The sequence below is a fragment of the Lagenorhynchus albirostris genome, chromosome 5 (genome assembly GCF_949774975.1).
Source record: "Lagenorhynchus albirostris chromosome 5, mLagAlb1.1, whole genome shotgun sequence".
In the NCBI taxonomy this organism is placed as follows: Eukaryota; Metazoa; Chordata; class Mammalia; order Artiodactyla; family Delphinidae; genus Lagenorhynchus; species Lagenorhynchus albirostris.
In genome coordinates this window covers 116,520,318-116,533,158 of record NC_083099.1, presented here as the reverse complement: position 1 = coordinate 116,533,158, position 12,841 = coordinate 116,520,318, and the positions used below count along the sequence as shown (strand labels likewise).

At 36.1% G+C, this 12,841-nt stretch overlaps 1 protein-coding gene across 1 annotated transcript in view; it reads right to left on the bottom strand.

Annotated features, from left to right (window-relative positions):
• LOC132520668 (multidrug resistance-associated protein 1-like) overlaps nucleotides 1–12,841 on the bottom strand; it is a 77,301-nt gene that overhangs the window by 28,409 nt on the left and 36,051 nt on the right. The window contains exons 13-16 of the mRNA XM_060149402.1: nucleotides 10,750–10,926; nucleotides 7,209–7,376; nucleotides 5,886–6,048; nucleotides 868–943 (exon numbers count right to left, since the gene is read on the bottom strand). Coding sequence (XP_060005385.1) covers nucleotides 868–943; nucleotides 5,886–6,048; nucleotides 7,209–7,376; nucleotides 10,750–10,926 — 584 coding nt within the window. The remainder of the gene's footprint in view (nucleotides 1–867; nucleotides 944–5,885; nucleotides 6,049–7,208; nucleotides 7,377–10,749; nucleotides 10,927–12,841) is intronic.

Sequence of the window (12,841 nt, the reverse complement as noted above, 5' to 3'; positions counted from 1 at the left end):
AGTCATGAGACTGGATGACAACACCAAGACAATAAAGAAGAAAAGCAGTCCAAGGTCTTTATGATCCAGGGGAATAATTTAATTTACCTATTCAGTCAGCTAAACCTGGTATGTACACAGAGCTCCAAGCTGCAACATCCACATCATCACACAACCACAGGAATATCCAAGCCTTTCAAAAAAATAATAAATTCAAGGCCCATTCATTCACTCGAGGTCAAAACTACAAAATTCTGAGCTATTGGATCCTGAAGTATTTGCTTCTCTCTAATCCATTCCAATCCTGCATTTTAGCACCTCCCTATAATTCTAGCCACTTACTTTTGAAACCACTTTTTGCTATTATTCCTTTTTTTGTGTGTATGTCCTCTTTGCAACTGTTGGAGTATTAGGGCAAATAACTGATTAGGTTAATTGGCTTCAATCACTGTTCATTTCAATTACTTACAAAAATGAAAAAGAAGTATAATATAACAATCTAATCAGGGTCAAAGTTTTATTATTTTTATTTCTCTCTTCCTCTCCCTTATCATTCTTTTCCTCCCTCCTTCCCTTCCTCTTATTTTTCTAAACAGATTCATTTGGGGTATATCTTTAGCTCACACAGAAATCCGAGTAGATTTCTTCTAGTAGACTTTGGCTAGAAATTACTGAGAGTTACTATGTGTCCCAAATTAAGTCACATACATCTCACTTAAAAACTTAGATACAACCTTGTAACTCATAGTATAAAATTTGGAAACCACTAAGTACATTTTGTATCCATCATAATGTACAGATCACTTTTATAGCATGCATTTTAAATGTTAAAAAATGTAATTAATTAGTCCATAATCCCTATGAGCCTGGTATTACCCTAATACTCACCTATCATTTTGCTCCAGGATTTGTTCTTTCAGGACAGTTCTGGAGTCGATTACACTGACTCGCTTTAAAGCATGAGCTGCGGAAGAAGACGGTGAGTGCTTTTATATCCATAAAAGCAAACAATGCACAATGTAGAGAGAAATATGATGAAAGATTATACAAGTTAGAGAATTTTTTTTGTGTTCTGGATCCACAGGTATACTGGGAGCCTTTCATTTTCCCCATTATTTCTTATTCACCTAAAATGTTTTGTAATGTCTTGATAAAACTAAGATTCCATAATGAAAAAGCCTACGGAGAAGTTCTTTCTTAGACATTAGAGAGGAGTGCTAGCTTGTTTTGGATCTTCCACAGAAGGTTTAAGTATTTGCCCAAGAGGAACATGACTCCAGTCTTTAAAAAAAAAAAGCAATATCATCAAGTCTTATAGACAAATATTATTGTGAAAAGTATTAAGAGCATGCAATGGTAATCCCCGAATCTCTGTCATGTTCTTACTATTGTCACTAATAATAGCTTCCTACATGACAGGCAATGTTCTAGATACTTTACATATTTTAACTCTTATGTTTCAAAACTACCCCTGTGAGGAAGATGCTACGATTATCCTTATTTTACAGATAAAAAGCACAGAGAAGCAAAGCAGGTAGCATTAATCAAAGTCACACATCTAGAACTACAAGACTGAGGTTCAAGTTACTGTTAGTGAATTCGATGGGAAACATCTCAGAGCTAGGCAGATTTTTGTCTTTTCCCACAGTGTAATACTTAACCTCCTTGAATTTCAGACTTTTTATCTTTAAAAAGAAGGAAGTGGACTTGGAGATTTCTAAGGTCTCTTATATGAACTCTATGTTTTCTTATTTCTAGAAGTAAACATCTGGTCCTTAAAGGAAGCCTCTGATTTACATCAACTATCTCTAAGAAACGTGGGATTCCATGTCTCACAGAATTAAAATTCAATTTGGGGATGTTTCATCCTCTCCTGCCTAAGGCACATTTTCATCTTTATAGCTGATAATAATAATGTTTGAATTTATATATTTATAATTTATAGAACGTGTTCACATACATTATACAATTTGAGTGCCAAAATGAGCTGATAAGATAAAGAGAACAACAGGCAAATTTACCCCTATTTTGAAGGGAAAAATAAAACTCAGATAGGATAAGTGATTTGCCTGAAACCCAAATTTGTCAAAGAGACAGAGAGGGAGAGAGAGAGAAAAAGAGAAAGACAGAGAGATGGAGAGAGCAAGCGTGAGCTAAGCCCTACACTCCTTCCTGTCTTTCACACTAAGTCAATGTACTTGTTCCTACAGGTTTGATATAATGTTTAAGAGTTTGATTGGCCTCTGGCATGAAACAGAGGAAGTGATGGATTCAAATTCTGAAACTTACACTGTCTTAACTTGGGCAAGATGTATATCCTCTTTGTAAAATTAAGACCATGTAGCCTCAGGGGGTTTTGGGGAGAATTAAGTAAAACACTTGTGACCATATTGACAGAATTAATACCTAAGACATCTTAGCTACCATCAGTATTATTAGTATGGGTAAGAATTATCCTAGACTAAACCTATAAATATGTAAATTTATCTTTAGTCATATCTTTTTCCATAAACTCTTTTCTCTCCTCTGATTCTCACCTCTTATATAATATTCCCATAAGGTGAGACTTATAGATTTTTCAGAGCTAGATGGAGTTTTAGAGATCTGATGTATCCAAACCAAATTATACTGTAAACTCTACTTATCTGTCATCAACTCTGGTAGTGAGGGTGAGAATTATAGGAAAAGAAAAAGTGTCTGGGTCATAAGCAGTTTTGGGGGCAAGGGAGTGATAAAAATGTACACTGTTCATTTCCATATCAGACACCAGGACAAACAGATCTAGTTCAAGTCCCATTTTTCATAAATGGGAAGAATGAAAAGAGGTCATTTTTACAAAGATTCATATAATTATTCAGTGCTAGAACCAGAACCCAGGGCTCTGAAATTGGTCCCATGTTTTTTCCACTATGTTGTGCTGACTTTTACTCCCACTTTCATGTCACATTAAGTTAATAAAAAGTTTTAAATGGAAATATTGTGTGCTTTTTAAAGTAATTCCTGAACAGACTCAAGGCCAAAAAGGATAAATTGTCAAAAATAAATGATAGATCACAGATTGAATTTAGAAGTGGGGATCACACTTCTCAAATCACACTCTGTCCATGTAGCCCTCTTTCTTCTAAATTCCAGTACAAATGTTCTCAGATATAAGGTGATTTTTATTCACTACTTATGCAAAGAAGAGAAAGAAATTCCCCACAGGGACAGGCCTGCGCCTAACATTTGTGGTAACTGGGGCAAGAGTATAAATGAAGGCCCGCATACCATACTTCTAAGTATTTGATAGTTATAGATGGAACTAACAGACTGGTAAATAAGTTCTATCGCTTACCCTAACACATACACCTTCCCGACGACCTGGAAGGCAAAATCCAGGTGAGAGTGTTTGGAGCCCTGCGAGTTCCTCTGGGGAATGCGGTAGTCCCGGGTGATGTAGTCAAGGTGCTTGCTGGGTTTTCTCCCACCCCAGCTCCACCCCTCACCATGTCTGTGGCTGCCTCAGCTACATGTCCAGACTCTGCCAACCCTCCTCCAAGAAAAAAAAACATCCTTCATCCAAGGAGTAGTGAATGCCAGTAGAGCAGTCGACCCTTAAGAGGGTAGAACTAAAGAATGAGAGCCCAGGTCCTTGGAGCAAATTTATGTCATATGGGCAGAGAACTCTGGGACTCCAAGTACCTGGAGTGGTCAAGGAGTGGCGGGATGGGAAGAGGACCCCCGATGGGCACAATCCCTAGGCCTTGGCCAGAGAGCCAGCCAGGGAAGGCAGAGCAGAGACGTAGTACAGGACTGGGTCAAATTGGCCCAGGTCTAAGGGCAATACTGTAGGAATGTGACTAAATGTAACCAGGTTTGAAGTTGTTGTCTGGGGGATGTTTTATATCAATTGTATATCAGCTGATCTATTTTTGTTCTGCTCTGTGTGGTCACTAATAAAATTACAATATATATGGCTGACCTTTTACAAATATCTATCTATCTAGTATTAACATGAGTAATTTTATGCCTGCTTTTTAAAAGACTTTATATATTTTTTACTCACCATCCAAATAAATCAAAATCCCAGAAATATTCATTGTAAAAAACATATTCTATTTCTAGTACAAAAATGATCTCTACTCACCACCTTTCTGAATTTTAACAGAAAAGACACAATACTGAAGTAACTAGAAGAAAGCTCAATTTACATTTTCCTAAATCTGTCATATTTCTGTTGCTGAGATAGTAACATCTATTAATGTCAGCTCAACTTCAAGAACGTTTTCCACTTGTTACCACAGAGGACTGGTGTACATAAGATATATCAATGGAGGGAGGTATGATATTTGTTTCCAAAACTGGAGACTTAAACAAGAGCAAATTCCACAACTTTCAAAATTGTGTTCCATATTTTATGGTAGATTAAATATTGAACTTAAAACTTACACACTGCCTGCTTTCAGAGCTATATTTTCCAAAGTAATACAACTTATATTTCATGTTGCCTTTAAAATAAGTAGCAAAAAATATATCCTGGCTCGTAGCATTACAAATCATCCCATTCATTCTGAGGAGACATACTTTTGGTAGAAAAAATGGAGGCAGATTCATCTGTTTAACAAACAGCTATTGAGTACCTGTTATTTGCCTAACATGAGGCTACCTAAGTGCTGGGGATAGAGAAAATGACAGACCACATCCTCATTGCAGCCCTCAGAGACACTCATAGATATATCTTTCCTACACACTAAATATAAATGATTACTTAGCCTGGCCAAATAGGCAACGGCTCATTTCCAAAACTGCTAGCCATTAAGAAAAGACAAGGTCTTCTTTTATTAAGAATGATCACAGCCACCTGACAATGGGTCAGGGTTTTCTGAATGTATCTACATATAGAATATTTAAATTTGAGAAAGGGGCATACACAAGGAATAAAGAAAATAGTAGTGCATACCTAATGTGTATTAGCTTAGAGAAACACATCAGCAAAATGGCTCTGCTTTTTGATCTCATGGCATTAAAATACTAAATTGCACTGATCTTGTTATAAACTGCTTTCATATCTTTCTGACTTTTATATCCAGGTAAAGTGTAAAGTGAATGAATAGATACCAGTTCATGTAGGAAATACTAAGAATAACTCTATATGTCTTCTTTTAGCCTGCAATTATGAAATAGTTCACTGGTTTTACAGCCATTTCTCAGTGGTGTTCTGGAAAGGTATAGAACAAGGATCATGATGGTGGTACACATGAGAAAACGTCTACAGCTGGAAAAAGATAATGGTACATCCAACTTTCAGAGCTGGAAAATGACTGATCTCTGGAATATTAAACTAATACTAGATTTCAAACATCCTTATGTCCTAATTAGATAAAGACCAAACCACTTCATTTACACAAATATCTATGAATCTTAATTTAAAATACTAGGACTATAGTAACAAAAATTAGTAGTAAATAAACTCAGTTGCTATTTTGTAAAAAAGTTAGACAAATATCATTCTCCTTTGTCATTCTTCAGATTTTCTTTTCTTTTGTTTCTCTCCCACAACATGCCATAGTATGTTTCAAATATTTATTATTTATTTGACATGGATTTAATTTCAAAGAAAGTAGAATGTTTAGACCCATTATATTCTAAACCTGCAACAGAGCTTATAAATCATCTAATCTCTTATTTCATAAATGAACAAACTGACCCTGGGGCATAACATTTTGCTTAAAAATCATAAACAAGGTTGATTTTTAGCTGATGTGTCCCAACGTATTTGTTTCTTTTCTAGAGAAAGGAAGACACCCAGTTCCTGACTTAAGTAGCATGAATGAAGAAAAATGCATAGTAAGAAATCAGGCAATTCATGGGCTTTCAAAATGGGTAAGCACACTGTATCTTAGGTTTATTTTTCACTGTGTCCTCACCTTTTTCTTGTTCACTGAAGGCCTGAAGCAAATTTGTGAGATTTTTGCTTTTAGACAGAAGTTCCTGGTATGTTCCCATTTGTGCTACTCTGCCACTTTCCATTACAACAATAAGATCCATCAGGGGTAGAAGTGTGAGGTTGTGTGTCACTAAAATTCGAGTCTACAAAAGAGTATTTTATTCCCTGGGTTACAAAAGATGGCAAAAATAAGCCATTTTAAAGAGAGCTGCAATCATTATTTTTTGTCTTTACTATTTTAGAGTATAATTCTTGGTAGGTGACAGTTTAAGGCAGCTTATATGAATGTATTTCACAATGAATGATGATACACTGCTAGACAAAAAAGAAAAAAGAAAAAAGTCAGCAAATGTTTTTAACCCATTAGTTCAGGTATTCTTCATTCAGTAAAAATGAATCAAATTTACAGCAAATTAAAAACAATCTTATAACTGTCACTCTTGCTTCCTTTTTCTAAGGTCCTGTAGCATTACAAAAACATGTTTGATTCAAGTCTTTATTTTTAAATCTTTCCATATTATTGTATACATATACATAAAATTGAATGAGAAGATTTATCTTGGTTTCATTTCAATAAGTAAAGACATTTGTCTATTCTTTAAATATTTATACATTTATTTAAATTTTCCAGAATTCTCTATGTTAATAAATCTGTAAACACATATTGTGAATCGATGAGTATGGTTTTGTGGTCAGACAGGCTTTTAAAAATCTCTGTGGCTCTTAAATTAAGCAAGCTACAACAAGTCATTATAAGCCCTGAGTTTCTTCATGTATAAAACAAGAACAACGATAATGCCTATCTCAGAGACTTGCTATAAGAACTAAATGAACTAATTTAGTGTCAAACATAGTATGCACTTGGTAAATATTAATTCCTTTCTTCTTGGTTCCTTCACAAGACAATTGAATTGTTATGAATGCTAGATTAATAATACCACATTTTAAGTAATAAATAATAAAGTAATACTATTTTTTATAAAAGTGCTATGCACCAAAATACCACTTTTCAAAAAAAGTCACCTAAGCTAAAAACAACTCATTTTGGCATGTAAACCACCTTCGAATATGGTATTAGTCAATGAGGTAATAATCACATAAGTTGTGGTCAGAGTAAACTTGTAAAAAATTTTAAAACATTCATTAAAGTGAGTCTGTAAAAGAGCAATATAACATCTCATTCTTTATGTGAAATTTAACTACTCTGCTTCAACAAATAAACAAAATATTAGAATTTGGGGCACAATGCTACATAGATTATCCTCTCCTTCCCTCACTAAAGCATAAGTGATGCTATGGCTACCTTGTTTTTCAACATGCCGGAGGACCCAATCACTTTTTCAAAAAGTTGCTTTCCAACATGAACATCAACTGCAGACAAGGGATCATCCAGGAGGTAGATGTCGGCCCCACTATAGACAGCTCTGGCCAGACTGACTCGATGCCTCTGACCTCCACTTATATTCACACCCTGAAAATGAAGCAGGAGAAAAAACAAAACCAGAGGAAAAATGTGTAAATCTCAAAGCACATAGAGTTACGTCCAAATTCTCTTCTGTAGCAGGGATAGGTAATAATTCAGGGTTAACACTCCAATCTTTCTTTATCCTAAAATTCCAAAAGCCTCTATTTCCTAGTACCACTAATTTGTGCACATTAACAGATATATCTGCTTTCTCTTAATTGCGTGCTTTCAAAAGTAGACACTAACAGTTATGGAGAAAAGAATTTCCGGTTCCCTAACTCTGAAAAGTTGTGCCTGTGGAACATTAAAGAAAACTTTTGGCTGCCAGCCGTGTACTGACACTGGTGATCATTTTTAAATTGACACATAGGAGACTGAGAATAATAGCTAAATTACCAAAGCAGCAATCAACATGTCCTATTTTCTTCTGTAGAAAGATTAGTACAAGTCTTGTTGGCAAAAGTACAACTCTAAGAAGCAAGAATAAGGAATATACATCACTCTGTGAGAATTAAAGTCGACGTGTACAGCCATGTATGGAGAATTATGGGGCCAGGCCCAATTTACTTGATTTATTTTATGTTTAGTGTTTACAGATCTGGTTTAAAAGCTCTCCATGCAGCACAGAAATCAGCCAGTGCCCTATAATTGTAAAATGTCATTGCTTCTTTGCCTTTCTCGTCCTCCTACTATTCAACAAATATCTCCTATACTCTGGGTGCTGTGCTAGCATTTGGGATTTAAAGATAAATGAAACCGAGCCTCTGTCATGAGGAGGTCACATTTTAGCAGGGGAGCCAGGAGTGAAAAAAAAAATACAAAGTACTATGATACGTATATATGTGTGTGTGTGTGTGTGTTTGTGTGTGTGTGTGTGTGTGTGTGTGTGTGTGTGTGGTGTGATTATAACAGCCCCCAACTCATGGGCTTGTCATGAGCATTTACTGAGTGTAAAATATTTAGGACAGGGCTTCCCTGGTGGCGCAGTGGTTGAGAGTCCGCCTGCCGATGCAGGGGACGCGGGTTCGTGCCCCGGTCTGGGAAGATCCCACATACCGCAGAGCGGCTGGGCCTGTGAGCCATGGCCGCTGGGCCTGTGCGTCCGGAGCCTGTGCTCTGCAACCAGAGAGGCCGCAACAGTGAGAGGCCCACGTACCGCCAAAAAATATATATATATATATATATATTTAGGACAAAGCCAATACCAAATACAGACACAATCAACATTAGCTATTATCACCCAATCACTCCTCTCTCCAATCCATCCTCTGACTTGTCATCACGAATCTTGTAATTATGTTATCATCTTGCTTAAAAATCTTGTACGCCTGTGTCTCTCTCTTCCCATCATCCATGAGCATCAGCAAATTCCTTAGTAGAAACCTAAGATACTTTTACTCTGGTATTAACTCATCTTTCAACCACTCACCCAATGCTGCCTTCTCAAGTGACTGTGACCTACAAGCAGACTAGCCTGCCTTTTCATATCTGGGCAGAGCCTATACACTCTGCTTGGGTGCCCATACCCTCCCTTTTCAACTCAAAAGATACTCTAAGTCCTCTTTGAAATCAATCTTCTACCCAGAGTTCCAAGTAAAGTGATTCATTCCCTCCCTTCTTGTCTTGCAGTGTCCTGTTTACTCACCCATTGCTAGAAATGACAATACCCATGTCAGTGTCTCACTCTCCTATGAGCTCGTGCCTAGTTTATCCTTGCATTCCCAGCACATAGTGTCCAAATAAATATTGGTAAAGACAATTGATAATATCATTGGCAGAGATCCAGTTGATTGCAGTCCCTTGAAGACTGGGTGATTGATAGCTCTTTTGCTCACCCTTATATACCCCATTGCAGAATAAGGGCATATAATAGATTAATAACTATTTGTGTTCAGTGGAAGAATGCCAAAGAAAAAGATGAATAAAAGTGAGGAAAATTCTACATTCATTATCTTGGTCATCTCATAAACAGCTGTAAACAGATTTCTTTTTGAAATATTCAATTATATGTTTATTTTAAAGTACATCATCAGATTGGGAGAAATTTAATTTAAAAATATAAAAAGCAGAAATTATAAGTGGCAATAACATTTAATGACTATATTAAATCTATACTTCACATTTTGAATTTTTCCCACTTCAATTTTTTAGTTACATACTAAGCTATTTCATTTTATTAGAGATTGGCTTTATCAGCATAATGTTCGATATGTATTAACAAGTTTGAAAAGGAAGTCACATTTCTGCATAATTCTAGCTATGGTGCCATTTCACCAAGGGATAGTGAAGATGCCAGAAAAAACACAGAGGTTGCAAAAAAATTAAATCAATTTAACACTTCGAGAAAATACATCTGCAAAGTAACAGGCTATGAATGAAACCAAAGTAAGTCTAGTTAAAGGTAAAATTTGCCTCATCCTAGATTTTATTTTTTAAATTTTTATTGAAATATAGTTGATTTACAATGTTGTGTTAATTTCAGATGTACAGCAAAATGTACACCCTCGATTTTAAATATTTCCCCTTTCTATAGTTTTGTTCTATAACTTTCAATTTATATAACAAGACAATTAAATAACTTGAAGCCAGGGTAAAAATGCCTAACAATGTTATTCTAACTCTCTTCTCAGAAATTCAAAGCACTAAGGATTATTTACTTATCTTCATAGTACACATGAATCGTAGGCAGAGGCTGCTTTTGCATTCATGTTTAATTAGTGGAGATTTTAGTCATGGGTTGGGGATCATCTCTTGGGCTTCATACTTTGGCTCATGATATCTTGTTTTGTTTTGTTTTATTTTTAACTCCAAAACACTGGGCAGCATAATGACTATTCATTAATGAGATGAAAATAAAATAGAGCAAAGAATACGACGCCTGGGAAACAAGTTCCTCTTAAGCAGGAATGTGTAAATATGGAACAGGTACATTCATGACAGAATCGTCTCAGAGCCTCGTTGGAACCTGGCCTTGGTGCCACCACTGGAGACTGGGGCTCTGTTGTTACTGTCCTAGGCTTGACTTTGTGCACAAGAGCTTCAGGAAGAAACAAAACTATTATTCCCTCATTAGATAGTGAACGGCCTTATGCCAGCAACTAAGGCAAAGCATTGATGATCCACTTGGTGGGCTTTCATTCCCCCATTTGGACACTAACAACAGAATTTCCTGCTGATTTTTAATCTATTTTCAAAATAGTCAATAATAAATAATTATTCTTCCTTAATATGGCCATCTCTTTCATAGGAATTCTACAATGACTTTTTAAAATTATAGTTGTATAGCTCTTCAAGACCTCAGTAAAAAGGCTATAAATATTCTATTAGCGCAGCTGAATGGAATGTTATTCCTGCATAAGATAAAATATATTTTCCTTACTCTTTCTCCAATCTCAGTTTGATCTCCATTTGGTAACTGCTCCAGATCGGGAAGGAGCGCACAGGCTTCCAAAACTCGCTCATAAAGCTGCTTCTGCATGACAGAGCCAAAAAGAATGTTTTCTTGCAAAATGCAATTCTGAATCCAAGCCTGCTGGGAAACATAAGCCACAGAGCCCTACAAAAGAAAGAAATAAAATAAATACTCTTAACAAGGGAAAAGGAGAACTTGCATGCACCACATTAAAGGAACGTATCTAGTCCGTGGTTTTGCTTTCTTTAAATTGAATTTAAAAATATTTAGATGATTTCTTCAATGTAAATATATTCTATTTACATTTTCATCTTATATCCTGTTTTAACCTTATGTATTTTTATTAGAGGCCCCTTCAAATGAGTTACTTGGTGCCTTTTATTTACATTCACTCTAGCTTCTATCAAAGTTACCTGTCTGGTGGGATTTTCTGGAAGTAGACACTGAGTTTATTAGTCAGCTCTATCTACCCTAACAAGGTACCATGAACTGGGTTGCATAAACAACAGAAATTTCTTTTCTCACAAGTGTGAGATCAGGTGTTGGCAGGGTTGGCTTCTCCTGAGGCCTGTCTCCTTAGCTTGTAGATGGCTTTCTTCTCCTGAGTCTTCACATGGCCTTCCCTTTGTGTGTGTGTCCTAATTTCTTCTTCTCATAGAGATATCAGCCATACTGGATTAGGGCCCACCCTACTGACCTTATTTTAACTTATTATCTCCTTAAAGACCTTATCTCCAAATACAGTCACATTCTCAGGTACTGTGGGTTAGGACTTCAACATATGAATTTGGGGGGAATACAATTAAGCCCATAATGTTGAATTTGGGGTGCAAGTTGTTTATTTGGGATGAATTCTTAGGAAAGAAAAGGAAGAAGGAGGATTGGGTAGAGCAGGAAGTCGCACAGCAATTCAGATCCAACAAAGATTTGGTCAACCCTCCAGAGAGCTATGGAGGTGCATCACCCATCAGTTGTTCTCTGTTAGGCTGAACTGGCCTGGTCTTTCAGAGTGGGACCCCAGGAGGTCAGCATGAAGGTGCTGATGTGCTATATGTACTCCCAAGGCTGGGTGGCAAGTCCTTCCTAGAAGGGGGGGTCTGGGCAGCACATCTCTCTCTTCCACATACTCTCTGCTCTTAAATTCATTTTTTGATAATTTTATATCTTGACATTATTCTTGAATATGACTCTGCTCCATAAAATATCCTTTTAACTAGCCCTTGTCTTCCAAAGGATTCCCAGTATTTGAACTAGAGACTCACATTTCAATCTGCCCCATGGACTCTATACAAACATTGATTTGAGTATTTTGAATATTATGCACTCTGTAACAATACCACACATTTAAAGTACTTTCTGACGTAGACCTGTGTGTAACTACCAGTCTTTTGATTTCTACCAACTACTTTGAAGGTCAAAGATTAATTTTTAATTCCTCCTTGTTGAGCATGTAAGACATAGAATGGCTTTTGAGCCAAAACAATATAGTTCTGATCTGACTTGATCTTGAAAACAAAAGTAATTGCTCTTGAATTGCCTCATTTAGTGAATAACTTTTGATTAGAATAGCATATTAAATCTGTCCTCGGGTGATAGAAGTTCTGAATACTTGATATACATTAGTCAAGATAAGGGGAACAGAGGGTGAAGAACACAGGAGAAAAGATTGTAGAACAGGGAAAAGTGGTATATAATATAAAACCAGAACAAATACTACATTGAGAGGTGTGGACTTGATGTTCTGGTATGACAGCAGCTGAAAAAAAGTTAATCAATTTTCACAGAGATGTAAATTTTTCCTTTTATCATCATTATAATTATCATTTGCGTCTCACATACAAATGAAAATGTTTTTGTTTCATTTCATTCTTAATAATAAAACTATGATAGAAGTTTTGCTAATTCAAAAATGGACTCTAAATCTCTGATGTTTTATCAAAGAACATTGAATATTGGATACTCTGCATGAATGATGTCTGATGTAAGCCTTAGAAACTGAGAATAGGGGATCTTAGAATTTGAACGTTGGAATGATATGCCTCAAAAAAGTGCTCATGTG